The 26,984-nt window shown below is 44.0% G+C and overlaps 2 protein-coding genes across 5 annotated transcripts in view; one reads left to right on the top strand and one right to left on the bottom strand.

Annotated features, from left to right (window-relative positions):
- DYRK3 (dual specificity tyrosine phosphorylation regulated kinase 3) overlaps positions 1 to 17,208 on the bottom strand; it is a 42,290-nt gene extending 25,082 nt beyond the window's left edge. Inside the window, exon 1 of one of the 2 annotated variants that reach the window (XM_053393364.1) lies at positions 16,909 to 17,208. In XM_053393364.1, the coding sequence (XP_053249339.1) occupies positions 16,909 to 17,120 (212 nt within the window). In that variant the 5' untranslated portion in view covers positions 17,121 to 17,208. The remainder of the gene's footprint in view (positions 1 to 16,908) is intronic. The other variant, XM_053393368.1, reaches the window with a different exon arrangement.
- On the top strand, positions 1,118 to 26,966 carry EIF2D (eukaryotic translation initiation factor 2D). 3 transcript variants are annotated; one of them, XM_053393373.1, is made up of 15 exons: positions 1,122 to 1,352; positions 2,473 to 2,663; positions 6,130 to 6,213; positions 7,941 to 8,031; positions 8,899 to 9,006; positions 9,602 to 9,903; positions 10,900 to 11,017; positions 12,154 to 12,199; positions 14,694 to 14,797; positions 18,994 to 19,155; positions 19,530 to 19,619; positions 21,112 to 21,207; positions 22,814 to 22,934; positions 25,705 to 25,879; positions 26,774 to 26,966. In XM_053393373.1, the coding sequence occupies exons 1-15, from the start codon at positions 1,297 to 1,299 to the stop codon at positions 26,842 to 26,844; spliced, it is 1,815 nt and encodes a 604-aa protein (XP_053249348.1). In that variant the 5' UTR covers positions 1,122 to 1,296; the 3' UTR covers positions 26,845 to 26,966. The 3 variants fall into 3 exon arrangements, with proteins under 3 accessions (XP_053249350.1, XP_053249349.1, XP_053249348.1); XM_053393374.1 differs by lacking the exon at positions 6,130 to 6,213 and having other exon boundaries at positions 1,121 to 1,352; XM_053393375.1 differs by lacking the exons at positions 22,814 to 22,934; positions 26,774 to 26,966 and having other exon boundaries at positions 1,118 to 1,352; positions 25,705 to 25,775.
- Positions 26,967 to 26,984: the final 18 nt, after the last annotated feature.

Genomic DNA, 26,984 nt, shown 5'->3' with positions numbered 1-26,984 from the left:
ACACTGTATTACAAAGATGTCTGCAAATGTGACATAAAGGTTGGCATCATCAACCCCATCGTGTGGGAATCCCTTGCGGATGGCTGCAGTGCATTGAAACAGGTTATGCATCCATAGCAGTGACCAGAGGAGGAATGACTGTTGGGAGGAGCGCAGAGAAGACACACCATGGTGTATCTGCAGCAGCACAACCAAACGCATTCATCTGCCCCAGCTGCAACAAAACACATCTCTCCCATATTAGTCTCTAAGGCCACAGCAGGTGTGTAACTTTCTAATCTTCACCCCCAAAGGCACACTCCTCCATTGTCTTCCAAGACAGACAGATATTGAAATGTATTTTTCCTTAGCTACAACTTCAACCATAGCAAATTAATTTTAATAACAAAATTTTAGTCAGTAACAAAAAACAAAGAAACACACAAAAAAGCCAACAAATTTGTTAAAAAAGAATGCCAAGTGATGAAACTACTAGCAAAAAAATGCTCAGAATATCTTTGTGGCCTGATAGCACTAAGATATATATTATTTATTATTGCACTTGCATGTCACCAGTAAGTTCAGTGTATGACTCTGCCCCCCTCCATATCATCCTCAAAACAACCCTGTGAGGTAGGTTATGCTGGAAGTTGGTGACTGGCTCAAGGTCACCCAGTGAGATTCATGGCCAAGTGGGGACTTTAACTCTCTAACGCTCTAGCCACTATACAACGACTTTATGTAATTACTTACGTTTCACAACTGAGGAAAGCTTTAAAATACGGTAAGCCCTGAGATAAAATCCTAATAACTAGAAATCAGTATACGGTTGACATGCCGGCCAATCGACAGATCAGTTCAAACCAGGAACCAATGGGGTTTACCAGCAAAGTCGGAATGCAAACAAGCACCAATAAGCCCAAGGCCTGATCCTGCAACTAGCTGCTCAAAGCAAACCACGTGGTTCAATTCTGAATCTTTCCCTGATTCCAGCAGAGCTCGCGCTGCAACAAACGATGCCTTGATCCCGCCCAGCCTCTCTTTCTACGTGGAGCAAAAACGAAGCGGCAGGAAGCGCAGCCTATCACGCGCTGCCTTTGCCTCTGACGTCACCAGAGCAGGAAGCAGCCGCGGCTGGAGAGATCAAGCTGTTGCCCCACGGACTCATTTTGCTGCGGCACCAACGCTATGGCAGCTGCGTGTTAAAGTGCCGCTTTAATGGGTGTTGTTTTCTAACGCGTCCCCCACGCCCCACCGGACAGTAAACCGCGATATTTCTTTACCTGCCAGAACAGAAGCCTTGGGATTTCTTTGGCCATGTTTGCCAAAGCTTTCAGAGTTAAATCCAATACTGCTATCAAAGGGTCTGATAGGTAAGTTTGTCTTGTTTCCTTTTCCTTCAAGGCATTTACCTTGGTCGTTAATCCGTTATAAACAGTGCCGGTGCCAGGCTGTTTTGCGCCTTAGGCAACGCTCACTGCTTGCAATACCCCACAAATTATTATTTTTTAAATAAATAAATAAATAATTGCTAACTTCACTTTTCAAAAATGGATGCCTTGTAGAAAAAAAAATGAAAAGCACAAAACTCGAAACAGCTAAATTTATTTCAAATGGCAAGGTTGAGTAATACAACAATCTTTGATTATCTTTCTCAAGTACAAAAGAAGATGTTTTAGCACATAAATTATATCGAACAATCTTGTGAATAAAACTCTGCCCTTCAAAGGTCAGTACTGCACTTCTCTGAGGCCTGAGCCCTAGGTGGTTGCTTAGCTGGCCTAGTGGTAGCACTGGCTCTAGTTGTAGAGAGCCATGCTTTCTAATCAAGCATGATGAAGATTTACAGGATGCTACTTAAAATTACATTTAGCGGAAAACATACACTTTAAAAAATGACGTTATGCCTTCCTCAGAGTGCAATTTCGGTATGTGTTAATTTTATGCATCATGTGGAATGCAGAGATTGATGGCTGATCAGTAATAATAATAATAACAATAATAATTTTTATTTATACCCCGCCCTCCCCAGCCAAGGCCGGGCTCAGTGCTTGGGTTATGGCTTCACAGTGATTGTTGGGATATAAATAAGTTGCTTTGTTTTATTTCTCTGGCATGCATATTTAGAAGGTCTTTTTAAGGTTTTGGTCTTTTAAAACTTGAATATGTGCCTTCCTCCAAGATTTAGAGTAATAGAGTTGTTATTAATTAATAATAATTTATTATTTTATACCCTGCCCATCTGGCTGGGTTTCCACAGCCACTCTGGGAAGCTCCCAACAGAATTAAAAGCACAATAAAACATCAAACATTAAAAACTTCCCTAGACATAATAAACTGAGACCAAGCAAAAATAAGAATATATTAAATGACAAATTTGCAAATTTGATTTAAGATAATGGAATGGCTTTGATAATTGGGCACCTTTTTTAAAATGATTTTTAAAATGATTTTAATCATTTAGATAATGGAATTGTGTCGTTGACCTTGCAGGAGGAAATTACGAAATGATGTCGCAGCAACTTTTCCCACCCTCACATCTGAACAGCTATCTGAAATTGTGCCGAATAAAGAAGAGCTGAATATCATTAAACTGTATGCTCACAAAGGAGATGCTCTCACGGTCTATGCTAATGGCAGAATACCAGTCCTTTTTGAAATGGAGAAGAGACTGTATCCAACAGGTACAGAAATATGTTTCTGCAGGCAGTTTGCTGTTCTGGGTCTGGGGAGGTTTGAGTTTAATTTGATGTTTTACTTTGGCCAAGTTGCAAAATAATATTAAGCCTCCATTTCCCATATCTAAAATGAGAAGAGTGTCAGTTATGGTATAAATGTGCTCAATCAGAGGTAGGCAGCTTACTGTCTTTGATTCATAAATTGTCCCTCCCTGAAACACACACTGCTAGTACAGCTCTGTCTAGGCATTCACTATTTCGCTAAAATAAACATGAAGGGAGTGGGAGAGTGGACACAAACTCCTCCATCTCTATCTCACTCTCACTCTCACTCCACAATTTCAAAGGCATAATCAGAGTTGTTTCCTTTCTACAGATAGTCACCCTTGAATTTGTGGAGGGTGGCAGGAATAGTGAGGGGAGGGGAGCTAGCCTAAGCTGACCACCTCATGTGTTCAGTTAAGCTGGATAGTGAATGCCTGAATAGGGCTCATGTAGTTCATGCTATGGGGTGGCAGGCAGAGGGCTCTCTTCTTTAACTTTTGCATAGGCAAGAGTTGATAGGTGATTCTGCTTTCCAGCCTTGGTTGTTCAGAAAGAATTATGAGTGCAGCAGCAGGTGTACAATTCCTGCTATGTTCAAGTTAATACTGGTTCAAGTTAATACTGAGCAGAGGATTGATAAAGGAGCGCAGAGGTACGCAGCTTGTTCTCAGGCAGAAAAACCATGGCTTACTGGCCGAAGATTATTGTGTCTGAACTAGACCAATCTATCTTCTCACTGCACATTATTTTTACATGTTGGCTTTAAATATCTTGAAACAGAAGCTAGGTTGTGTGTTCTGGTTCCTTACCATCATTGTTCCTATGTCTGTCTTATTTAGAATCATAGAATCATAGAGTTGGAAGAGACCACAAGGGCCATCGAGTCCAACCCCCTGCCAAGCAGGAAACACCATCAGAGCACTCCTGACATATGGTTGTCAAGCCTCTGCTTAAAGACCTCCAAAGAAGGAGACTCCACCACACTCCTTGGCAGCAAATTCCACTGTCGAACAGCTCTTACTGTCAGGAAGTTCTTCCTAATGTTTAGGTGGAATCTTCTTTCTTGTAGTTTGGATCCATTGCTCCGTGTCTGCTTCTCTGGAGCAGCAGAAAACAACCTTTCTCCCTCCTCTATGTGACATCCTTTAATATATTTGAACATGGCTATCATATCACCCCTTAACCTCCTCTTCTCCAGGCTAAACATGCCCAGCTCTCTTAGCCGTTCCTCATAAGGCATCGTTTCCAGGCCTTTGACCATTTTGGTTGCCCTCCTCTGGACACGTTCCAGTTTGTCAGTGTCCTTCTTGAACTGTGGTGCCCAGAACTGGACACAGTACTCCAGGTGAGGTCTGACCAGAGCAGAATACAGTGGCACTATTACTTCCCTTGATCTAGATGCTATACTCCTATTGATGCAGCCCAGAATTGCATTGGCTTTTTTAGCTGCCGCGTCACACTGTTGGCTCATGTCAAGTTTGTGGTCAACCAAGACTCCTAGATCCTTTTCACATGTACTGCTCTCAAGCCAGGTGTCACCCATCTTGTATTTGTGCCTCTCATTTTTTTTGCCCAAGTGCAATACTTTACATTTCTCCCTGTTAAAATTCATCTTGTTTGTTTTGGCCCAGTTCTCTAATCTGTCAAGGTCGTTTTGAAGTGTGATCCTGTCCTCTGGGGTGTTAGCCACCCCTCCCAGTTTGGTGTCATCTGCAAATTTGATCAGGATGCCCTTGAGTCCATCATCCAAGTCGTTGATAAAGATGTTGAATAAGACCGGGCCCAAGGCAGAACCCTGTGGCACCCCACTAGTCACTCTTCTCCAGGATGAAGAGGAACCATTGATGAGCACCCTTTGGGTTCGGTCAGTCAGCCAGTTACAAATCCACTGAGTGGTAGCATAGTCAAGACCGCATTTAACCAGCTTCTTTACAAGAATATCATGGGGCACCTTGTCAAATGCCTTGCTGAAATCAAGGTAGGCTACATCCACTGCGTTCCCTTCATCTACCAGGCTTGTAATTCTGTCAAAAAACGAGATCAGGTTAGTCTGACATGACTTATTTTTCAGAAATCCATGCTGACTATTGGTGATCACAGCATTCCTTTCTAGGTGCTCACAGACTGTTTGCTTAATGATCTGCTCCAGAATCTTCCCTGGTATTGATGTCAGACTGACTGGGCGGTAATTATTTGGGTCCTCTCTTTTCCCCTTTTTGAAAATAGGGACAACATTTGCCCTCCTCCAGTCTGCCGGGACTTCGCCTGTTCTCCAGGAATTCTCAAAGATGACTGCCAGTGGTTCTGAAATCACATCTGCCAGTTCTTTTAATACTCTTGGATGCAGTTCATCTGGCCCTGGAGACTTGAATACATCTAGACTAGCCAAGTATTCTTGTACTATCTCCTTAGTTATTCTGGGCTGTGTTTCCTCTGCTGAATCATTTGCTCCAAATTCTTCAGGTCGGGCAATGTTTTCTTTATCAGAGAAGACTGAGGCAAAGAAGGCATTGAGGAGTTCAGCCCTTTCTGTGTCCCCTGTTTGCATTTCACCATCTTCTCCTCTGAGTGACCCCACTGTTTCTTTGTTCTTCCTTTTGCTACGAACATACCCATAAAAGCCTTTTTTGTTGCTTTTAACCTCTCTAGCAAGCCTGAGTTCATTCTGTGCTTTAGCTTTTCTGACTTTGTGTCTACACGTGCTGGCTATTTGTTTGAATTCCTCTTTGGTGGTTTCCCCCCTTTTCCATTTTTTGTACACATCCTTTTTTAATCTTAACTCAGTCAAAAGTTCTTTAGATAGCCACCCTGGCTTCTTTAGGCACCTTCCATGTTTCCGTCTCATTGGTATTGCCTGAAGTTGTGCTTTTACTATCTCCCTCTTAACAAACTCCCAGCCATCATGAACTCCCTTTCCTTTTAGTATTACTGTTACTATTTATGTGTGTAAGCCAGTCTGGGATTTTTTTCCTGGCTGAAAAAAGACATACTTTTAAGTAAAGGAAAATGTCCAGTGTTGAGGCTGTGTGTGCCATTTCTTAATAGACAAGAGGGAGATATCAACAGACTCCCCCCCCCCAAGGTTTGGAAGTTAAAAATAACATAAGGGAGGAAAACCCAGGGGGAAGGGGAACAGTCCAATGGGAATTACTTGCACTGAGATGCCATGGAGTGCTGTTTTGATTGCTGGCAGTGGGAGGGGAGGGTAATAGAAAATAAGGTGGGGAGGGGAACAGCATGGAGTATCCTGAAAAATGAATCCTGGCTAGAATCCTGAGCACGAGCACTCCCACACTGCAATATTTTGTCTCAGGCTCTACTTCCTAATTTTAAATTCAGATTAATGGTTATCAGTTCTGAGGAATGGAGGCAGGTAAAGTGTGTCATGCTGGAATTGCACAAGCATTTTGTTTTCTTTTTGGAACAGTGTACACCCTGTGGTCTCATCCTCACCTTCTCCCCGCCTTTTCCACATGGCCACCTGTGTTGCACAAACTAGCAGGAGGAGCAGGTAAGGGAACGGATCTCAAAGCCATTCTGCATGGCACTGCACATTTGCCTTGTGGAGCTGGTTCTCATGATTGGGCTTGTTATATTGCAGTCCTAAGCATGCTGCTTGGATGTAAGGTCCTTTGAAAGGCAGTGAGGTTTATTTCCAGGTAAATAAATTGATTTTGTCATTGACATGACAGTTTAAACTGAGATATTCAAGGCCTTTTTTCCCTTTAGGAAGGAAAATAATGTCTAAATAAAGCCTGGTCTGCTTGAATGTTAGAATCTCCTTCTGAGGCTCTTCTCTGGGTACCTCTGCCATCAGAGATGAAGAGGGTGACAACCAGAGAGAAAGTGCCTCCAGAGCTGTAGTGCTCTGCTTATGGAATGCCTCTAACCAACTCTTTTAGACACCCAGCAAAACTTTTTCTAACGTTGCAGGCCTTTTACCTGTTTGTACCTTTTACCAGTGAAGGCGGTGAAGGTCCTGTCAGAGTGTCTGGAGGCGGTTGGAGGATGGATGGCGGCTAACAGATTGAGGTTGAATTCTGACAAGACAGAAGTACTGTTTTGGGGAGACAGGAGGCGGGTGGGTGTGGAGGACTCCCTGGTCCTGAATGGGGTAACTGTGCCCCTGAAGGACCAGGTGTGCAGCCTGGGAGTCATTTTGGACTCACAGCTGTCCATGGAGGCGCAGGTCAATTCTGTGACCAGGGCAGCTGTTTACTAGCTCCATCTGATACGCAGGCTGAGACCCTATGTGCCAGCAGACTGCCTCGCCAGAGTAGTGCATGCTCTGGTTATCTCTCACTTGGACTACTGCAATGCACTCTACCTTTGAAGGTGACCCGGAAACTACAACTAATCCAGAATGCGGCAGCTAGACTGGTGACTGGGAGTGGCTGCTGAGACCACATAACACCGGTCTTGAAAGACCTACATTGGCTCCCAGTACGTTTTCGAGCACAATTCAGTGTTGGTGCTGACCTTTAAAGCCCTAAACAGCCTCGGTCCAGTATATCTGAAGGAGTGTCTCCATCCCCATCGTTCTATCCGGACACTGAGGTCCAGCGCCGAGGGCCTTCTGGCGGTTCCCTCACTGCGAGAAGCTAAGTTACAGGGAACCAGGCAGAGGGCCTTCTCGGTAGTGGCACCCACCCTGTGGAACGCCCTCCCACCATATGTCAAAGAGAACAACTACCAGACTTTTAGAAGACGTCTGAAGGCAGCCCTGTTTAGAGAAGCTCTTAATGTTTGATGCCTTACCGTATTTTAATATTTTGTTGCAAGCCGTCCAGCGTGGCTGGGGAAGCCCAGCCAGATGGGAGAGGTATAAATAATAAATTACTATTACTATTATTATTATTAACTATTTTTAAAAAGAACACTGACAGTTTTATTACTGCCTGAAGTAGAAAGCTAGTATTATATCTCTCAGTCCTGGTTTCTAATAAAAATGTTCCAAGCTCAAGAAAAAGTTGTGATTTATAACTAATGTGTAATTGACATTTTAGTTGATACATTTTGGCTTTGTGGCGGCAGAATTGATGGTAGCAGGGCTGATCGGAGCTGCACTGGCAATTAGGGCCGAGGTTTGAAGCCATCCAAGAGAATCCCTTGTTTCATGTAGACATTGAAAGCAGTATTTTTGTCAAATTTTGTTTTTTAAAAGAGCAGTGGAGGACAAGGGGATGACTGGTGTCTTTAAGATTTTGCTAAGATGCTAATATAGGGTCTTTTCCGCAGATCTAATGCTTCCAGGGGTTGTAGTGCCCTCTTATGGTCTTCCTCAGGTAGATCGGGGTACTCTCTGTGCCATCACCTTGGTGGGAAACAGGTATGATTTCTCCTGAAGGCTAATGCTAAAAAGATTTACATCTTTCTGAAGGGGTTCTTAGAATGCATTTTGAGACCGGAAATTGAGGTGGGAAAATCAGCCAAATGTGGCCCACCAGGCCTGTCATACTGGCCTTCACGATTTTCCTTAGGCTGCACCCCACTTAGGCTGCACCCCTCATCAGCTGTGCCCTGTGCCCTTCTCGAGAGCCTTTGGCTGACTACAATGGGCCATTGGCTTTTGCTTGCCTGAATGGAGAGGTATGTGATTGTCCCATCCCTCTTGGATTTCAAAAGAAGGCAAGTAGAAAACAGGGATGCCTTCTGAGACTCCCATTTATTTTGACTCTGATTGTGTGCCACAGTGTATGCCTTCTATGGATTCACCATAACAATTTGGGGCTTCCAGCAGCAGGGTTGATTTTCACGCATTGTGGGGCATTATTCATTAGCCAGTTCAGACATCTCAGCTCTTCATGAATATGCTTAAGGGTTGTGTATTCACTTCTTCTCTTGCATATTTTGGAACACAGACTGTTTTCCAGTAACCGTAGTTTGCTTGGATGGCTGATTCAGGCAAACTTGTTTGCTTCCAAAGCTGAAGTGGAAACCACGGTTTGAACAATTCTTGTTTAGAGGAAATCTATGACTTTGCAAACAGTGGTAACCAAAATCCAAGAAGTGCAGGATTGAACTGTGGTGTGCAAGCAGAAGAGGGGGCACAAGAGCCTTAAGTATGTTATCAACACAGCCAAACCATGGTTTGGTCGTCATGTCTGAAATGAGAGAGATTCCTTAGCTGGGAGCTGCTTTAGTTGGAGTAAGAATTTAGCTGTTTGCTTTATGCTATACTCTCTTTACTTTTCAGTGCCCCTGTGGCCATTGGCATAGCTACCATGTCCACTGCAGAGATGGTGGCAGCTGGAATGAAAGGAAAAGGCTTCACAGTGCTGCATACATATATGGATCACTTATGGTAGGTGTATCACCAAAACTATTTGACCGTTTACACAATAGCGCATGGTTAGCTTTTGCCCCCATGCTAATCGAAGACTCAGGTTAGAGAAGGGTGAGCCCTGAGCAAAGTATAAGAAGGATGCAAGTAGAAACTAAGCATAGGTGCATGGTTTTGACAAGCACTTAAGAAAAACTGTTCAGTTCCACAGCACCAAATCAGAAAACTCTGAACCTTTTCTGTTGTGGCGACACTGAGAACTCTTCTATAGTGCATCCTGAAAAACACTTTTAATGAATGAATATAACTTTAGGCCACACACTACTTGAAAGTCAGCTTAAGGACTTGAGAGAGATTGTATTATTAAGGTCCTGCTGGAGTTACGGCAGTCAGCTGACCCCTTGCATAGCACTAAATAAATGTGATGGTGTGGTCAGTTTTTCCATATTGTTTCGCTCATAATCTTTACAGTGAAGAAAGTGGTTCTCCACGACTTCATAGCTTAACTGGCCCTGTCTAGACTTTTTGCTTTGAGTTTCTGTTTTGCTGAAATTGAAATTTGGGGCAAGTCTTATTGTGCCATTTGCTTTTGTTGTTTCTTTTTAAATTGAAAAAGGGAGTTTGGTGACAAGTCATGCCCACCAACAATAGTCCCCTTAGAAGCAGAGTCTTCAGAGATGATGGATGCTGAAGAGGAGGAGCAAGAGGCTGGAGAAGGGGAAGGCAAATCACAGGAAAACAGCCACCCTGTTGACCCATGCCTGCAGACAGGGATTAGAAATCTAAACATGGAAGATGCTATTCAGAGTGTGGACATGACAGAAAAAGAGGAACCTAATGAAAATGGTGCTGCTGAAACTACTGAAGAGGACAACCTAGATGATCCTCAGGAGGTAGAAGACAGTAGGAGTCCACAAGGTAAAATTATAGGGTTATATACAGGGATTTGCATTCTAGATGAGGTCTAGTAACAACCTTTTGATCAGAACTGCTCATTTATACAAACTTAAACATATATACTCTGTGCATTTTCAATGTGCCCTATAATGCAGGAATGGGGAACCAGTAACCCTTCAGAAATCTTTGGAATTCAACTCATATTAGCCTCAGCTAGGATGGGCAGGGTCAGGGATGATGGAAGATGGTCCTTCAGCAAAATCTGAAGGACCACATGCCCTCTATCCTGATTTTAGGTGAATGATGGACTACAGTTCCCACTGTCCATGACCATTGTCCATGTTGGCTGGGGCTGATGGGAATTAAAGTCCAACAGTGTCTGGGAGGGCTGTAGGCTGCACATCCCTGATGTAATGTATGAGATTAATGCAAGTCTTTTGGGGTGGATGGAAGGTGTGTAGATTATATGACACGTGTAACCATGATTCCCTACAGCATATGCACTGATGGTGCATGTGATGAGCAACAAAATCCAAACAAATGTATCCCCTTCACACTCCATGTCTTGTATAGGGCATTATACCTTGTTACTAACTTTGTAATGTGAAAGAAGCTTTCATTAAGCTCTGTGCTCACTGCTAGTGTGTCAGCTTTCTTCCGTTGAAACTGAATGTTGGTAGAGACAATGCTGAACTTAACATTTTTCCTTTCATTTATTGCCTCATGTGGCTATATTTTCGTGACAGACAAAGAAGAGGGATAAGCCACCAAAAGGCTTGTATGTGGAAGTTCATAGCTTGTGACCACGCTGCATGGCACTGAAATTGTTTCCCTGTTCAACACTGAAACAACACGTAGGCATAGGCAGGAGCTGAGAGGTTCACAAGGTGGCAGGGACACATTGTGAACTAGGCCATGTTGCGTTCTGTGCAGAGGCTCATAGGCAGGGAGGGCACTTCTTTTTCTAGAAAAATAGCACTGCTTGTAGAGAACAAACGGTTCTGTCTTTTCTTCTAGAGCAAATGGATGCATTGCTTCACCAATGCTTCTTCCACGCCTTAAAATGTAAAGTGAAGAAGTCGGAGCTCCCTCTACTGACCAGCACCTTTCTCCGCAACTACATGTTCGCATGTTGGTACGTGTAGTAAGATCTTCTATAAGCTGGCAGAGCTGCTGTGTTGCTGGCTGAGAAATGTGGAAATGGAGCATAATGTGCTTGTAGAACACTGTTCACCAGAGTCAGGAGTAGAAGCCTTGCATGTACGCTGGACTCTGTGCCTCAGCCATTGTCACTGTATGAACTTGTAGGCGAACTCTGCATGGGTCAGAGTCTGCTTTAAGGCATACAGTGGTACCTTGGGTTACATACGCTTCAGGTTACATACACTTCAGGTTACAGACTCCGCTAACCCAGAAATAGTACCTCGGGTTAAGAACTTTGCTTCAGGATGAGAACAGAAATCGTGCTTCGGCAACGCAGCAGCAGCAGGAGGCCCCATTAGCTAAAGTGGTGCTTCAGGTTAAGAATAGTTTCAGGTTAAGAACGAACCTCCAGAACGAATTAAGTACTTAACCCGAGGTACCATTGTACTCAAGATATAACACAGGTTAAACTTTTGTTCACGTGTTGGCCTGATTTAACTTTGATAAGGTATTCTGTTTTCACCTGTCTCTTGATGATTCATAAGGAAGAGCTAAAGCTATCTTCCAGTAAAAGCATAACGAAAATAAAATAAATGCCATAGTTAAACTATAGAACTTGCTCCCATAGGAAGCAGTGATGGCCACCTCTTTAAAAGAGGATTAGACAGATTCATGGAGGATAAGGCTATCAAAGTCTACAGGCCATGATGGCTCAGCTCTGCCTCCACAGTCGGAGGCACTAGTGCTTCTGAATACCAGTTGCTGGAAACCTTAGGAGGGAAGAAGGCTCTTGTGCTCGGGTTCTGCTTTTGGGTTTCCCACAGGCATCTGGCTGGCCACTGTGAGAACAGGATGCTGGGCAAGATGGGCCATCGGCCTGATCCAGCAGATTCTTCTGAAGTACTTATGCTTGAATTTGTGATGGAGACGGAGACTCCATTTGCTCTCTTTATATGACATTTAAATTCTTTCCAATCTGTGCCCATGTTTTAAGAATATTTTAGCTGGAGAAGCCTGAAAACAAAACATGTTTTTTCTTAAATGTCACCAAAAATGAGAGAGGCCCTCTTGTTTTCCTCTTGTTTCTTGCATATAATTGTGTTTTTTTCCTTTTCAATCTACCAACAGTCCACAAGGTCAACAACTAGACATAAAGAAATCAAGCTACAAAAAAGTGAGTAGTTGTTGTTGTCCTTTTCTATACCGTGAAAGGTTGAGGAAATAAATAATAATGAACCGTTGGATTGAATGTGGGATTTTCTGCATACACCACAGATCATCTGCCCCAACGCTGTGACCCCTTCCTACAAAGGCACTTTGTGCATGTAGATCCTTGATGTGTGAGAAATCTTCAGATGATTTTGCTGGTTAATAGCACAATCGTATACATGTTTGCTTAGAAGTAAGTGTACATAGGATTGCAGCCTTAGAGACAGAGACCTGGATTTATTGAAGGGATTAAGTGTACCTATCCTTTAGTTTTAACTGACAGTAACTTTATAGTGGAAAGGGACGCAGGTGGTGCTGTGGGTTAAACCACCGTGCCTAGGACTTGCCGATCAGAAGGTCGGCGGTTCGAATCCCTGTGACGGGGTGAGCTCCCGTTGCTCGGTCCCAGCTCCTGCCAACCTAGCAGTTAGGAAGCACGTCAAAGTGCAAGTAGATAAATAGGAAGCGCTCTGGCGGGAAGGTAAACGGCGTTTCCGTGCGCTGCTCTGGTTCACCAGAAGCGGCTTAGTCATGCTGGCCACATGACCCGGAAGCTGTCTGCGGACAAACGTTGGCTCCCTCGGCCCATAGAGCGAGATGAGCGTCGCAACCCCAGAGTCGGTCACGACTGGACCTAATGGTCAGGGGTCCCTTTACCTTTACCTTTAACTTTATAGTGTAAGTAATTTGAAAACAACTGTAAAATTCTGGCCTAATATTGCATTGGCAGGTTTTTTATTTTTTTTAAAAAAAACACTATACAGGTATCATTAAAACATAAGGTGTTTTTTTAAAAAAAAATTACAACATAATATATATCCAAACAAAACCAAACTTTAAAAATTACACCAGAATACTGCTTGTTTCATTTTTCATGTGCATAATACAGTGGGGGGGGAGTATTTGATCCCCTGCTAAATTTGCCCGTTTGCTCTCAGACGAAGAAATGACCAGTCCCTAATTTTAATGGTAGGTTTATTGTAGCTGTGAGAGACAGAATAACAACAGGAAAAACTCCAGAAACCCAGAAAGCAAAAGCCAGAGATTAATGTGCATTATAATGAGTGAAATAAGTATTTGATCCCTTTGCAAAAGATGACTTAGTACTAGGTGGCAAAACCCTTGTTGGCAGTTAAAGAGGCCAGACGTTTCTTGCAGGTGGCCACCAGGTTTGCACACATCTCAGGAGGTATTTTGTCCCACTCCTCTTTGCAGATCCTCTCCAGGTCAGTAAGATTTGTAGCTACTGGATGTGCAGCTATTGGAACCTTTAGCTCCCTCCACAGGTTGTTGATGGGATTAAGGTCTGGAGACTGGCTAAGCCACTCCAGGACCTTAATGTGCTTCTTCTTGAGCCACTTCTTTGTTGCCTTGGCCATGTGTTTTGGGTCATTGTCATGCTGGAATCCCCATCCTCAACCCATTTTCAGTGCCCTGGCTGAGGGAGGGGGGTGCTTACCCAAGATTTCACAATACATGGTCCCATCCATTGTCCCTTCGATGCGGTGAAGGTGTCCTGTCCCCTTAGCAGAAAAACACCCCCAAAGCATAATATGTCCCCCTCCATGTTTGACGGTGGGGATGGTGTTCTTGGGGTCGTAGGCAGCATTCCTCCTCCTCCAAATACGGCAAGTTGATTTGATGCCAAAGAGCTCGATTTTGGTCTCATCTGACCACACTTTCACCCAGTTCTCCTCTGGGTCATTCAGATGTGCATTGGCAAACTGCAGGGGGGCCTGTACATGTGCTGTCTTGAGCAAGGAGACCTTGCGGGCTCTTCAAGATCTCAGTCCTTCATGGTGTAGTGTGTTACCAACTGTTTTCATGGTGTTTATGGTCCCAGCTGCCCTGAGATCATTGACAAGTTTCCCCCCGTGTAGTTCTGGGCTGCTTCATCACCGTTCTCCCGATCATTGCAACTCCACAAGATCAGATTTTGCATGGAGCCCCAGACCAAGGGAGGTTGACAATTATTTTGTGTTTCTTCCATTTGCGAATTATTGCACCAGCTGTTGTCACCTTCTCACCAAGCTGCTTGGCAATAGTCTTGTAGCCCAGTCCAGCCTTGTGCAGGTCTACAGTCTTGTCATCCTTGGACAGCTCTTTGGTCTTGGTCATGGTGGCTAGTTTGGAATCTGCTGGATTGATTGCTTCTGTTGACAGGTGTCTTTTGTACAGGTACTGTAACAAGCTGAGATTACAGGTAAGACCTCTCCCTTACAGCAGGTGCTTCTAATCTCAGCTCGTTACATACAGTGAAGATACCAAGTAGCCTGACATCTGGCTAGTTAATAGGGGATCAAATACTTATTTCATTCATTATAATGCACATCAATCTCTGACATTTGTCTTCTGGGTTTCTGGGGGGTTTTCCTGTTGTTATTCTGTCTCTCACAGCTACAATAAACCTACCATTAAAACCATTGTATCCCAGTTTTAACTGCCTCTCTCTCTTCTAGTTCTCCAAGTTCCTGCAGTCAATGCAGCAACAAAATATCCTCCAGGTGAAGGAACTGAATAAGGGAGTAGAGAGCATTGTGAATGTGGACTGGAGGCATGAAAGGTAAGAGAATCTCAGTTCTGTGCAAACAAAGTCAAATTACTGAGGGAGAAGATCTAAATGGATGGTTTGGGTTCCTGTGATGATGCTGGTTAATGAGCTGAGCTGCATTTAAGAGCACAATAGCTAATTAGAAGAGATGTTGCTCTTTTTCTTTGGTCTGAAAGGTATTTTATCTCTCGCGTGGAAGATGTGTAATTGTAGGTAATATCCTAGATAAGCTGTTATCTCTCAAGTTGATTTAGAGAAGTCAGAAATGTAAACATGCTGCTGTCCACAAAGAGCAGTACAAGAAAGATCTATTTATGAGCAAAGATGTGCATGTCCTTACAAGAATCCAACATGCTTAATAATAAGCTCCACGGATGAGAGGGGTGCTTGTGTTTATGTTGACACGCGCACATGCATGCTGGGAAGCACTATAGGAATGAGGATGGCATTAATGCACAGCAGATGCAATTAGGGAACAAGGTGTTTGTGTGTTTGTTAATGGCTTGCAAAGGAAGCAAACATTGAGGTGTAAAGTTATGCTTTCTAGCCGGCAAGCCGGAAATTTGGCAGGTGGACAAGGCTCACTTTTGGCACCAATAAGTTGATGTGTGCTGTCAGTAAGCCCCTCTGAAGGCATGCTGTTAGCGAGCCCCACTTTGCAGGTGGTGAATCATATCCCGCTAACAGTGTATCATTTCATAATGTGATAATAAGTTAGTTGGCAAAAGGCATTAAGGACATTAATGGAGACTAAAATATCAGTGGTTGTTGGGCATGTATCCTAATGCTCCAGGCATCTCTTTGCTTCTTCTCATGTTACTTTTGATCAGTACAGATATTAAGATCTGCAATAATGAAGAGAGGTTGTTTGCTGGAAGCTGTGCACAAATGGAGTGTTTCATTACTGGTTTAATGCGGAATCTGTAGATTCCAATGGTGCTTGCTCCTATAAGGATCTAACAGGAGTAAACCCTTTTGAATTCAGTAGGACTTACTTCCAGTGTTGCAACCTAAATAAGCCAGTTCTTAAACTCTGAGTTAATAGGTAATTCCGGAGACATCACAGCAGTAGCTTGCATTAATCACCCAGGCTGTGGCTAGAATCCTGGTTTCTTAACTGTCAAACATGTTCACTTACAAAGTTATCCCTTGCTAAATCCACATTTTAAAACTGAGCCAAGGTATTGTTTGCATCAGCTGTTAGAAACTCACTACTTTACTGTCAAGTTCATAAATACAGAACACTTTTCTAAAACAAATTGCCTTTTCTTGTCAAACTCCATTGCTACAGTTTAGTTTCTCCTTATTCAGAAAAAGGTGTAATGTTTCTACCATTGCTCCAGTCTTCCACAGTTCATCATTTGAGTCATACTATTACATCACTGCTAGAGAAGAAACAAGCCCAACGATAATGCCTGCATGGCAAAGCCCAGGGGTTGCCAAACCTTTTGGGCCCATAGGCACATTTGCAAAGTGGAAAAGCTTCTGTGGCACCACAGCTAAGCTCACACAGCAAGCTTCTCTCTTGGGTACAGTAGAATGCTTCCTTCAAGCCTAATGTCAGCAGGCGAAGGATGTGGGTGCCAAGGAAGGGGTCTGTGGGCATATGTGTTGGCAACCCCTGGCATAACCGCTTTGACCACTGCAGGCCTAATTAGGACTCTTGTGCCTTTTAAGACGTGCACCATATCAGGGAAACAATTAGCAAGCAATGCTTTCATTTTCTCTCGACTGCTGCAACCGGGAAGGGCACACCTTTTTGAAACCTCTCCTTGATGCTCACTTGTTGAAGGTACTGAAGAGTTTTTGGCAATCCCAACCACTTTCCTTCCGTAACTGTTTATCGTATCCAGAGCGACACAGTTCATTACCACTATAGTCACCATTGCCTCTGGAAGGGCCCACCCACTTGACCTGTGGCTGCATTGTCAGCAGACCTGTAGATACTGAAGTGTTAGGAATGGGAAAGGATGCAGAGGAATGGCAAAGGAAAGGGGAGGAGAATGGGGAGGTGCTTGATGGGACTGGTGGGGCCTACAGGCCCGTCCTGCTCTGTCTCCTTCCCACCCCACACAGAAGTCCCACTCCAACTCCTCTTAAAAATTTGGACTGGCTGTGCTTACCTGTCCTCTCTGCCTGCCGCTGCCCATGCTCGCTTTGCTAGCCTCCCTCCAACTTCCACCAGAAGTGGTGACACTCTGGTGGTAATGAAGATGCACTGCAGCCCGTCGTCTCCCTTCTCCTTGGGGACCATGTCTGGGCTCCGCTCCTTGCTGCTGGGCTGCTGGGCTTCGTTCCCTCGGGGGGGTTCCACACTGTCTCCTCCCCCGCCCATCTATGATGTCACATACACATAGCATTGTGAAGCTCGCATTTTACAGTATCTTTTACAAGGTCTCATTTGTGTGCCTCCTTGGTAGATTGGACAGCGAGGTTCCTGCTGTTATCTGCTGGAACAGGCAGGTCTGTGCCTTTCCTCTGTCACAATGGGCACTTGTGATGTCGAGAAGGCTTGGCAGAGTGTGTGGGGGCGGGTGGGCTTTAGTTTAGGTCTACATAGGAACTTAGCCCAAAGAGACACCTAAGACTTTGGATCGTTTCTCCACGCTTTCTCTCCTCCAGAGATTGGCTTCTTTGGAGCCCAGGTCTAGGGTGCTCTGTTTGGCTTGCTTTAGAATTGTTCAGAGAACTTTCAGAAGAACTGCCATTGCTAGTTGATGTTTTGCTGTCCATTTGTCCCTGACCAGTATCAGATTGACCTGGGTATGTGCGATGCATTTCCTTGGGGTAGGGAACCTCAGGTCCAGGGGGCCAGATGCAGCCACCCAGATCTGTCTGTTTAACCCTTTTAATGCTCCCCACTCACATCCTCCACTGGTCATGATTCACACTATTTCTTCTTTCCTGGCTGGAATGCCTCTTGCTTATCTGGATGGAGGATCGAGATGGGTGCACAACCGTATGTAGAAACTAGCCTACTCTACAAAGGTACAATTTCCACCCACTTTCGCCTCAGACCCCACCTACCCCTGAGAAGTGGCCTTTGGAAGATTTCTCAGAAGGCACTGTGGCCCACAGGCTGAAAAACAGTTTCCAACTCTGCCTTTCCTTTTGCACAATGTACCTGGCACTCCTATGTCCTTGCATGGCTCCTCTGTGCATATTAGAACACATGCAGAGATACTTACTCTAAGCTATCAGTTATCTTCCTTTGCTGCTAAGAAGGTTGGGGTTATGCGCTAATTCTCTTCCCTGGGTCTTCCATGGCTTTATGTATTTATTACATCTATATATCACCTTTATCTTTCAAGGATCTCAAAGGTTCTCTTCTTTTCATCCTTCACCTGTGAAGTAGCTTAGGCTAAGAGATGGTGACTGACCCAAGGTCACCCAGTGAGCTGTTAGGATATTTCCGTTCCACCTTAAAAGGGAGCAGGCTTTGTGAGTCACAGAGTCTGCGTATTTCCTGTTCACAGGATGTTTCTGTTTTGATAGAGCTGTTGTCTCTCTCTGTGCCTGAGCAGACCGAAGCAGGCAGTCATGTTTTTTCTTTGTTCTGACCAACGCTGAATAAACTTGTAAATATGCTCTCCTGCGTGCATCTTTCGCTGTGCGAATTCTGCTGATAGAGCGTGCATCAGCTCTGGAATGTCACAAGCTATTTTCTGGAGCTCATGTCGCTAATTGCTGATACTGTATCTACGGGAGATCGATGGACGTCCGGAGGCGACGTGGGGGCCATGATGGGCTTTATCTCCCTGGCAGTATCCCAACATAAGCTTCATGGCTGAGTGGGGATTTGAACCCTGCGTTCCCAGTTCCTAGTCCAACACACTAACCATTATGCCACACTGGCTTTCATGCTGGAAGCCCTGCAGCATAGAGTAGGATGGGAGGCCAGGCCAAGACACCATATTGTGCCACAGCATTCCAGTATTGAACGCTAGGTCGCTGCTGGAGCATATGGCTTCAAGATGATGATCTGTTCTGTAGACCATCTTGAAGCAGAGGCAGAAATGTTCTTCCACTTTGTGTAAGCAAACGTGTTGAGGGATTTTGCACTGTGTTATTGTAATGAGAGGAATGGTCTTGGGTGCCTATGTCCTAGGACGCAGCACTATACTCATTTGTCTCTCAGTCATGAACGGGAATAGCCGTCATGATGAAATGGTAATAAACTCTGTGAAATATTTTGCTTTGATTTTCAGCATTAGGTCTTTTGTAGTACCTATTGAAATAGCAGCATCTGAATTGTCTGTCCAGGATAGCAGAAGTGGTGATGGAGAACAGCCGTACCACTGTCCTGAAATCACACCACTCTATGGCGTCTCATCCAAAATGGCTCCCTTATTCCAAGAGTCTGGATATAAGTAAGTAATATAAGAAAATGAACCACTTGACTTGTTCCCTACGTTGCTGTTCTTGTTGTTGCTTGCAGAATATGATGGGCCAAGGAAGTCCTTAAAGGGGTGGGTGAGTGTGTAGCAGACTTCAGAGGGAATGGCCTGCCCGGCAGAAAAATAACTGAATCTAAAAACATGAATGTTTCTGGGTGCTGAGTTCAATAGTTTGGGTTGGTTGGACCATTTCTCCTGTATGGTGGTAGTGGTGTTCTAAACGAAGGGAACAGCTTCCTTACTGGAGTGTTTCCCCCACTTAAAATAGCCAATTTGCAAAAGCTGATCATTTGCTGTTCCTTCCGAAGTGCAACCTAGAAAGTAACAAAGATTCAATTTTCCTCCAGGAAAGGTGACACCCTGTCCAGCAGTGAAGTGAGAAGTGCTGTTATCAACTATGTGAAGCTTAATGAGTTGGTTGATGAAACAAACAAAAAGTATGTAAAACCCCAAAGCTTGTTTAGTAGGGAGATCGCAACACTACTCTCCTCGCTCTGTACTGATAGCAAGAGATAGTTGCAGCCATGATTTTGCACAGGAGATTCCTGTGCTCATGGTTCACCATTACAGCGCTAAGTCAAAACATGTGGGAAAGGGCAAGCAGTCTTTCCTCTCACAAGTCCCTTTATGCCAAGTATTAACACTCAGGTCAGATGGACCATGCACCCTGTCCTGGTCCCTCTCTTATTTACCTCTGCAGTATAGATGGGCCCAAGTGCAGTGTTGATTGTGCTCAAATGTATGTCCAACCTCAAAAAGTGTTTGTGTGCAAACACACACACACACACACACACACACACACAAACTTGTGCAGGTGTATCCCATAGAATGCCTAATAGAATTTTAAACTAGTGGTCATTTTCCCGATTTATTTTGTTATTTATTTCATAGAATGTATACACCACTTGATTAAAACTCCCCCACCCCATTCAGGAAAATTGTACAACAATAGTTTAACAAGAAGTTTAAATACTAAAACCAGTTAGGATCAGTGGCGTAGCGTGGGTTGTCAGCACCCGGGGCAAGGCAAGTAATTTGCGCCCCCTAACTCATGGATTTGCGCCCCCTAACCCGTGGATTTGCGCCCCCTAACCCGTGGATTTGCCCTAACCCCCAGATGTTGCGCCCGGTGCGGCCGGCCCCCCCTGCACCCCCCACGCTACGCCACTGGTTAGGATTCCCATCAACTTTCTAAGCATCTAGGTAGGCTTGCCTAAACAAGAATGTTTTTTAGCAGGTGCTGAAAAGAACGCAGTGAAGGCACCTGCTTGATATCAATAGGCAGGGAGTTCCAAAGTGTAGGTGCTGCCACTAAATGATCAAGTTCTTACACACATGGAGTGGGTATTATGTGGCATCTGTAGAGTGCCAATTCCGCTGATCGAAGCAGTCGAGAGGGCACATGTAGGGTAAAGTAATCTCGTGGATAATTTAGGAGTGCCACAAGATTAAAGACATCTTAGTTGATTAATCATATCACTTTTTTGTGATATGATACTGTAGGTTGATCTGTTAGCTTAATCATTAAAAGTTTCGATTAGCTAAACAGGTGACCTTTGATTAACTGGGCAAAGAATTTTGAAACATTAAATTATCTTTAAGAGAGGTACATGCAAAAACAGCACTTGACAAGCAACATATTCAGACATAATCTACAAGCAAAGAGGACATGTTGTTTTATGTAACCCCTTCTCAAGTTTTCAGCAGTCAAGTAAGGTTTTTAGCACCCAACTTACCACATAATAGTGCAAGTGCAGTGTGACTTTTGGAAATCCTTTTGTACCTTTTAACAACAAAGTGCTAAAGAGACAAACATGATCTTTATAATCTGTAGAGTGCTACACATTCTTGACGTTGGTGCATTTCCAGTTCAGGTGATGAGTGATCACGCTGAGAACAGACTTTTAAATCTGCCTTCCTTTGTTACAGCTTTATAAAGGTGGATCCTATCTTGTGCGATTGTCTGTTGGACAAATCTGAGCAGGATGAAATTTCAAAGCTCACATGGGACAATCTCCTGAGCAGGTGAGGGGGGAGTGATTCCTACTGCTGCTTCATATACTTGCCTCAGTATTTCCTATAATGCAGGCCACTATGTAATATGGTATCTTTAATGTTTGCAAAAGGAGGTTAAGCCCAAACCATTCAAAGGTTAAAATTGTCACTAAGGTCTAGTGCTGTGTTGCTTTGTGTTATGTAAGCGGACTGGAATTTTATGACACAGTAGCCTGATTTGCACATCATGGTAAGCCATAGCTTATGGATTACTACTGCATGCTGTTCAGTGACCCCTTGCCTTTCTCCACTCACTCTTCAGCCAAGAGAGAAGCATACTGCACAGCTTGGCTTAGTGCTTGGGTGAGGAACATCAGGCATGGGGGCCAAATGTAGCCCTGAGGACTCCAGAGCACACCCTCTCTCCTTCAGCCACACCCTTCACTGTTGCTCCATCGCACTCCCAAGTGTTTTTGCTTGGCTGGAACATGTCCTTGAATGCTGATAGTGCTTTTCGCTTGCATGGATGCCGAGAGTATGCGAGTGCCTGTATAAACCATGCAAAAGTGAAATGTGCACTTACTTCTCTGACTCTGCCCACAATTGGCCCATGGCCCAGAAGAGAGTGGGCCGCTCAGGTTCCCCCCACACCTTCTGCTTAGTGTTCCATGCGAACCAACACTTGCAGTTTCTCTCCCCAAACAAATGACGAGCCACAGACCAAGAACCAACCTTGGCTTCCTGGGGACAGAAGCTAACCCTGAGTCCTGGTTCACTGGTAATGCTAAGCCTCGCCTCACAGTTTGTTTTTCCTGGCTCCAGGTGGGTCAGAATAAAGTGGGAGCAAGTGAGCAGCTGCTTGCTCTGGTAAGCCATGGTTTATAATTTGCTTCCCATGATGTGCAGGCATGGCCACCGTAAAAGTAAACACAACAAGCTTGGCTTCTTTGGGACCTTCTAAAACTCCCCATTCTCTTCTCTTACTTTGAGGATCATAATATTTTATTTTTAAAAAGTCTTTGGAATTAGGAGAGGTACAAAGATAATAATGTAACTATGTCTGTCTGGCAGTGTCGTCTGTTAAAAATCACAAAAACCTTTTAAGACATAATATTGATTGTACTTTATTTCCCAGAATAATCCTGTTACAGAATAGCATCATGTATCACATAGATGAAGGCTGCTAGATGAAGTATAATTAATTCCTGTCGGTCTCCCTATGGTTGTCTAGTATACAGCCTACACATGGGATGCAAATCAGCCTCCCATCATTATTAACTTTCAGAGGGAATTTTAAAACCAACCTTTCACCCAGGCATTTGATGGCTGAAGAATACTGCTCCTGGCAGTTGTCTATAACAGTTCTTTCTTACATTCTTAAGTTAACTGTAACTGTTTTTAGAATGCTTTAAAAAAATGATGGATGTGATTCCCACCCTGGGCTCCATTGGGAAGAATAATTTAAACTCAATAAATAAATAAAACCCTGAGGTGAATAAAGGCAAGCTGTATCAGATTTGAGTCTTTGAATAGATGTTCTTGGTACTTAAGTATAGCAGGAATAGCTAAGCCAGAAAGCTGCCATCCCTCTGTGCTGTCCTGGATAAGCTTAATCTTAGCGCTGCTTTTGTGGCAGGTGTCTGGATAAACTACAGCCCTTCCATCAGGTGACTTTTTTTGGACATGACCCCATCGTGAGGAAAGGAAACAATGATCCCATTGATATAAACATAGCACAAAGATCGTGCAATAAAAAGGTAAGGGCAAGGAGAGAAGTAGTCTTCTGTGGAAACATCCAAACTGTGCTGCCTTTTTTTTTGTATGTCTGCCTTTTGAAATGTTTTATAATACTGCACTATCTTTTGAAAGTTTGCCCATTGAAAACACCATTTCCAGAGCAGTCTCCTAGCCCTGTTTTGCAGAGAGAGGAAAATAAAGAGGCTGAGCCCATGATCCTACTTTTTGGGCATGGAGAGCAGGGAAGGCTGTTTATAACTACCGTATTTTTTGCACCATAACACTCACTTTTTTCCTCCTAGAAAGTAAGGGGAAATGTCTGTGTGTGTTATGGAGGGAATGCCTGCGGGTGGCGGGGGGGATCTGCTGCAGTCGTGAGCAGAGGATCCATGGTTCCCCTTCCTTCCCTCCTCCATGGTTACAAAGCATGGATCCACATGGATCCTCAGGATTTTTGCATTGGGCTACTCCAAACTCACTGTCAGATCACATGTCTGTGGCCACAGCATGAACCACAAAAATCATATATCCACTATTTTGTTTAGAATATTTTTTTTTCTTGTTTTCCTCCTCTAAAAACTGCATGCGTGTTATGGTCTGGTGCGTGTTATAGAGCGAAAAATACGGTACCAGAGCTGCAGTTATTGCCCCAGAAAACAATTGACAACTGGGCTATCATGTGCCGCCTGTACAGGTGAGCATTCCTGGGCTTAAGTCATAGCCCTACCTCCTCTCTGAACCCCTGGGTATCAGGTAGGAGGTCCAGATGTTACACTGACACCTTACAATGCCACTGGTGCATGGTTTGTAATTTATTTCAACCACCCGGGGGTGAAGAGGGCAAGGCGGAGAAGGCTAGATCAGGAGATAAACTGAAGTTCTCTGTTTAGAGCTTATCTGATATCTGTTGGCCCTAGTTCAGAAGGATAGTAGGAAGCACCTACTGGCAGCTGAGTCAGATATACATTGCACAGAGACTTCTGAAAGTGTGTCACCAAAGTGCTACTCCGGGAAGATGGAAGGCACATGTTGCAGACCTAAGGGAGGAACAATAGCTTGAGTGCAGCACATGTTTCACATGCAAAAAGTCTTAAGGTTCAATCTCTGGCAGCTCCAGTGGAGAGGATCAGATAGCAGGTGATGGGCAAGATCTCCGAGTGAGGCACTAGAGAGCTGCCCACAGTCAGAGTAGATGCTACTGACCTGGATAGAGTAATAGTCTGAAGCGATAGAAGGCAACTTAATATGAGTGTTGCCCTCATGGATCTGTATCCCTGTTCCAGAGGAGCAGCCAAGCAGGTGCAGTAGGGGAAGCTAAAACAGACTGGGGCAGAGCTGCATGGAAGTGTACCTGGGTCATTAGCAGCTTTTTGTTCCCTGTGTGTGCATACTAATTACTAATACTAATTTCATTTGTACCTCACCCATCTGACTGGATTGCCCCAGCCACTCTGGGTGGCTTCCAACAAATATTAAAGCATAATAAAATATCAGACATAAAAAACCTCCCAATACAGGGTTGCCTTCAGAAGTCTTCTAAAAGGTGTATACTTATTTATCTCCTTGACATCTGATGGGAGGGAGTTCCACAGGAATAATAGTTCTATTACCGTATTTTTCGCTCTATAAGACGCACCAGACCACAAGACGCACCAAGTTTTTGGAGGAGGAAAACAAGAAAAAAATATTCTGAATCTCAGAAGCCAGAATAGCAAGAGGGATCGCTGTGCAGTGAAAGCAGCAATCCCTCTTGCTGTTCTGGCTTCTGTGATAGCTGCACAGCCGGCATTCACTCCATAAGACGCACACACATTTCCCCTTACTTTTTAGGAGGGAAAAGGTGAGTCTTATAGAGCAAAAAATACGGTAATTGTGTGTGTGTAGACCTGAACTAATTGCAGCTCGCAGATGCAGCGTTATGGCTTGAAGGTGGTGGTCCAGGGTGTTGATGGTATCCGACATGCTTGGGTGCAAGACCCTAGGAATAAACCAACCCAATACAAAGTTGTCAATTTTTTCAGGTAGAGATGATTAATTCAGCCCAGTACTATACATGATTCAGCCAGGGGTTGGGAGTCAGAAGAGGTGCAATGGGCCCTTGTGCTGTTTTAACATTGGCATTTCTTTTGCCTTTCTCTGAAGGAATGGAAAGTAGTTTTCATTTATATTAGTGTTTCAAAACGTAGTCAGCTGGTGGTGCTGTCTTCAAACCCCAGGGGCAGAAGCTAGCATGCCTTTGGGTAAGGAAGTCCTGAAGTAGCCTCAGAGAAGGGTTGGTTGGTTGGTTGTGGGGTGGTCTCTGTAGGAGCTTCCTGGCCTGGGCCTTTTGCTTTTGCCCTAATGGGTGATGTGTGAATCTGACCAGGCCGCTGGCTAGCATTTATCCCCACCCCCAGCTTTCCTAATTAACATCCCTTCCTCCTAAGCTGCTAGGGCAAAACATACGACCTAATCATTTAAGATTTGGTCTGTTGCTACACTGTCCCGTCCCGTCCCCCCCACCAATCAGGACAAACCTTGATAGTGTTACCCCAGTGCTTCAGTTAGTCGCTTGCATTTATGTATGCCTTTCACTTAAATCACATAGGTTGTGCAATATGCTTGCTGTCAAACATGCACTGCTTCTATTCATTTCCAAGCATAGGTATTATTAATATGCACAGGCAAAGGCCCTATGAAAATAACTTTGCTGATACCACATAGCCTGTAAGAAAGTAAAATTGCACACTAATGATTGAGCATTGTATATTAGTGCAACCAAGTAATACCATCTTTCCTTTCGGTTTGCAGGTAACCATAATTAAGAATCTTGAGCTGTATGGGCTAGACCCACAGGCTGTTGCCAACTTTCTCCAGCTAAAAGTTCAGGCGAGTGCCACTGTCACCACACTTCCAGGAGCAAAGGACAGAGCCCAGGTCCAGGTCCAAGGCAATCAGATCCACCACCTTGCTAAGCTGCTGGTGGGTAAGTATCTTTAGCAGGGGTAGGGAACCTGCCAGGGCAGCACACCAGTGGTGGGTAGAGTCAGAGGAAGAGCAATGGACATACCTTTGCACATTAGGCTATATTCCAGCAATGCAAAAGCCAGATGTTGGCACATGTGCATGCACACACACACGGTCTCCATTCAGGCTCAGAAGAGACGTCATCACAAGGTGACATACCAGCCAGGCAAAGCACTAATGGAAGGTGTGGTGTAGGGAAAGGGCTAAGGCCCAGCAAGTCTGGCTGCCAGGCCTGAAGTTCTCCACCCCTAATCCATGGCAAACTCATAACATCATTTATTATGTTTTGAAGGTTTAGTCACTTATTAGATTAACAGTCCAATCCTAGGAATATCTTCCCAGGAGCATATCCTATTGAATTCAGTAGTGCTTTACTTGTAGCCTAAATTGATTTTACAATATTCTGATCAGTTTCTAAGATGTGCTCTTCTGAGGAGGAGGCTGTTGGAAAACAGTTATACATAAACTAAAAAGCAAAGTGCTATTTTCCCTTCAGAGTTATTTTATTCATGTGTAACCTTATGCAGATTGAATTCAGTGGCTAATTAGGGCTGCCACATTACCGTATTTACGCAAATTTAATGCACCATCAAATCTAATTTTCATGACATAATTTGTCCAAAAATGGTGTGCATTACATTTGAGTAAATACAGCAAGTGCAATGTCTTCCTATGTATATTTATTCATAATTAAAAATGCACAGGAGTACATTTTTTAGTAAGGCGAGTGCCCTAAGTATACAATGCTTTAGAATTTTCAGAGCACATTACTCTTTTAGTAAGCTGCAGGTCCTATTGTGTTAAGCTTTTGAGCTGTCAAAGACAGATTGATTACATGTTGACTTTGTTCCAGAGGACTACCAGATACCTCGCAAATACATCAAGGGTCTTGAGATGGCACCAAAGATGGGCCGGAAGAAGTAGCCAGGTCTGAAGATCAAAGTCAGAACTTTGTTATTTATAAATATTTTATTCAACAGAAATGACTAATTCAGCTGCCTTACCTATAAAATAATGGAATTTATAAATAAAACTTTTCCCAATAACCTTTGCTGGACTATCTC

The sequence above is a fragment of the Podarcis raffonei genome, chromosome 6, assembly GCF_027172205.1.
Source record: "Podarcis raffonei isolate rPodRaf1 chromosome 6, rPodRaf1.pri, whole genome shotgun sequence".
Lineage (NCBI taxonomy): Eukaryota > Metazoa > Chordata > Lepidosauria > Squamata > Lacertidae > Podarcis > Podarcis raffonei.
Note: the sequence above shows the minus strand (reverse complement) of the source record. Positions and strands in the feature narration are given on the sequence as shown.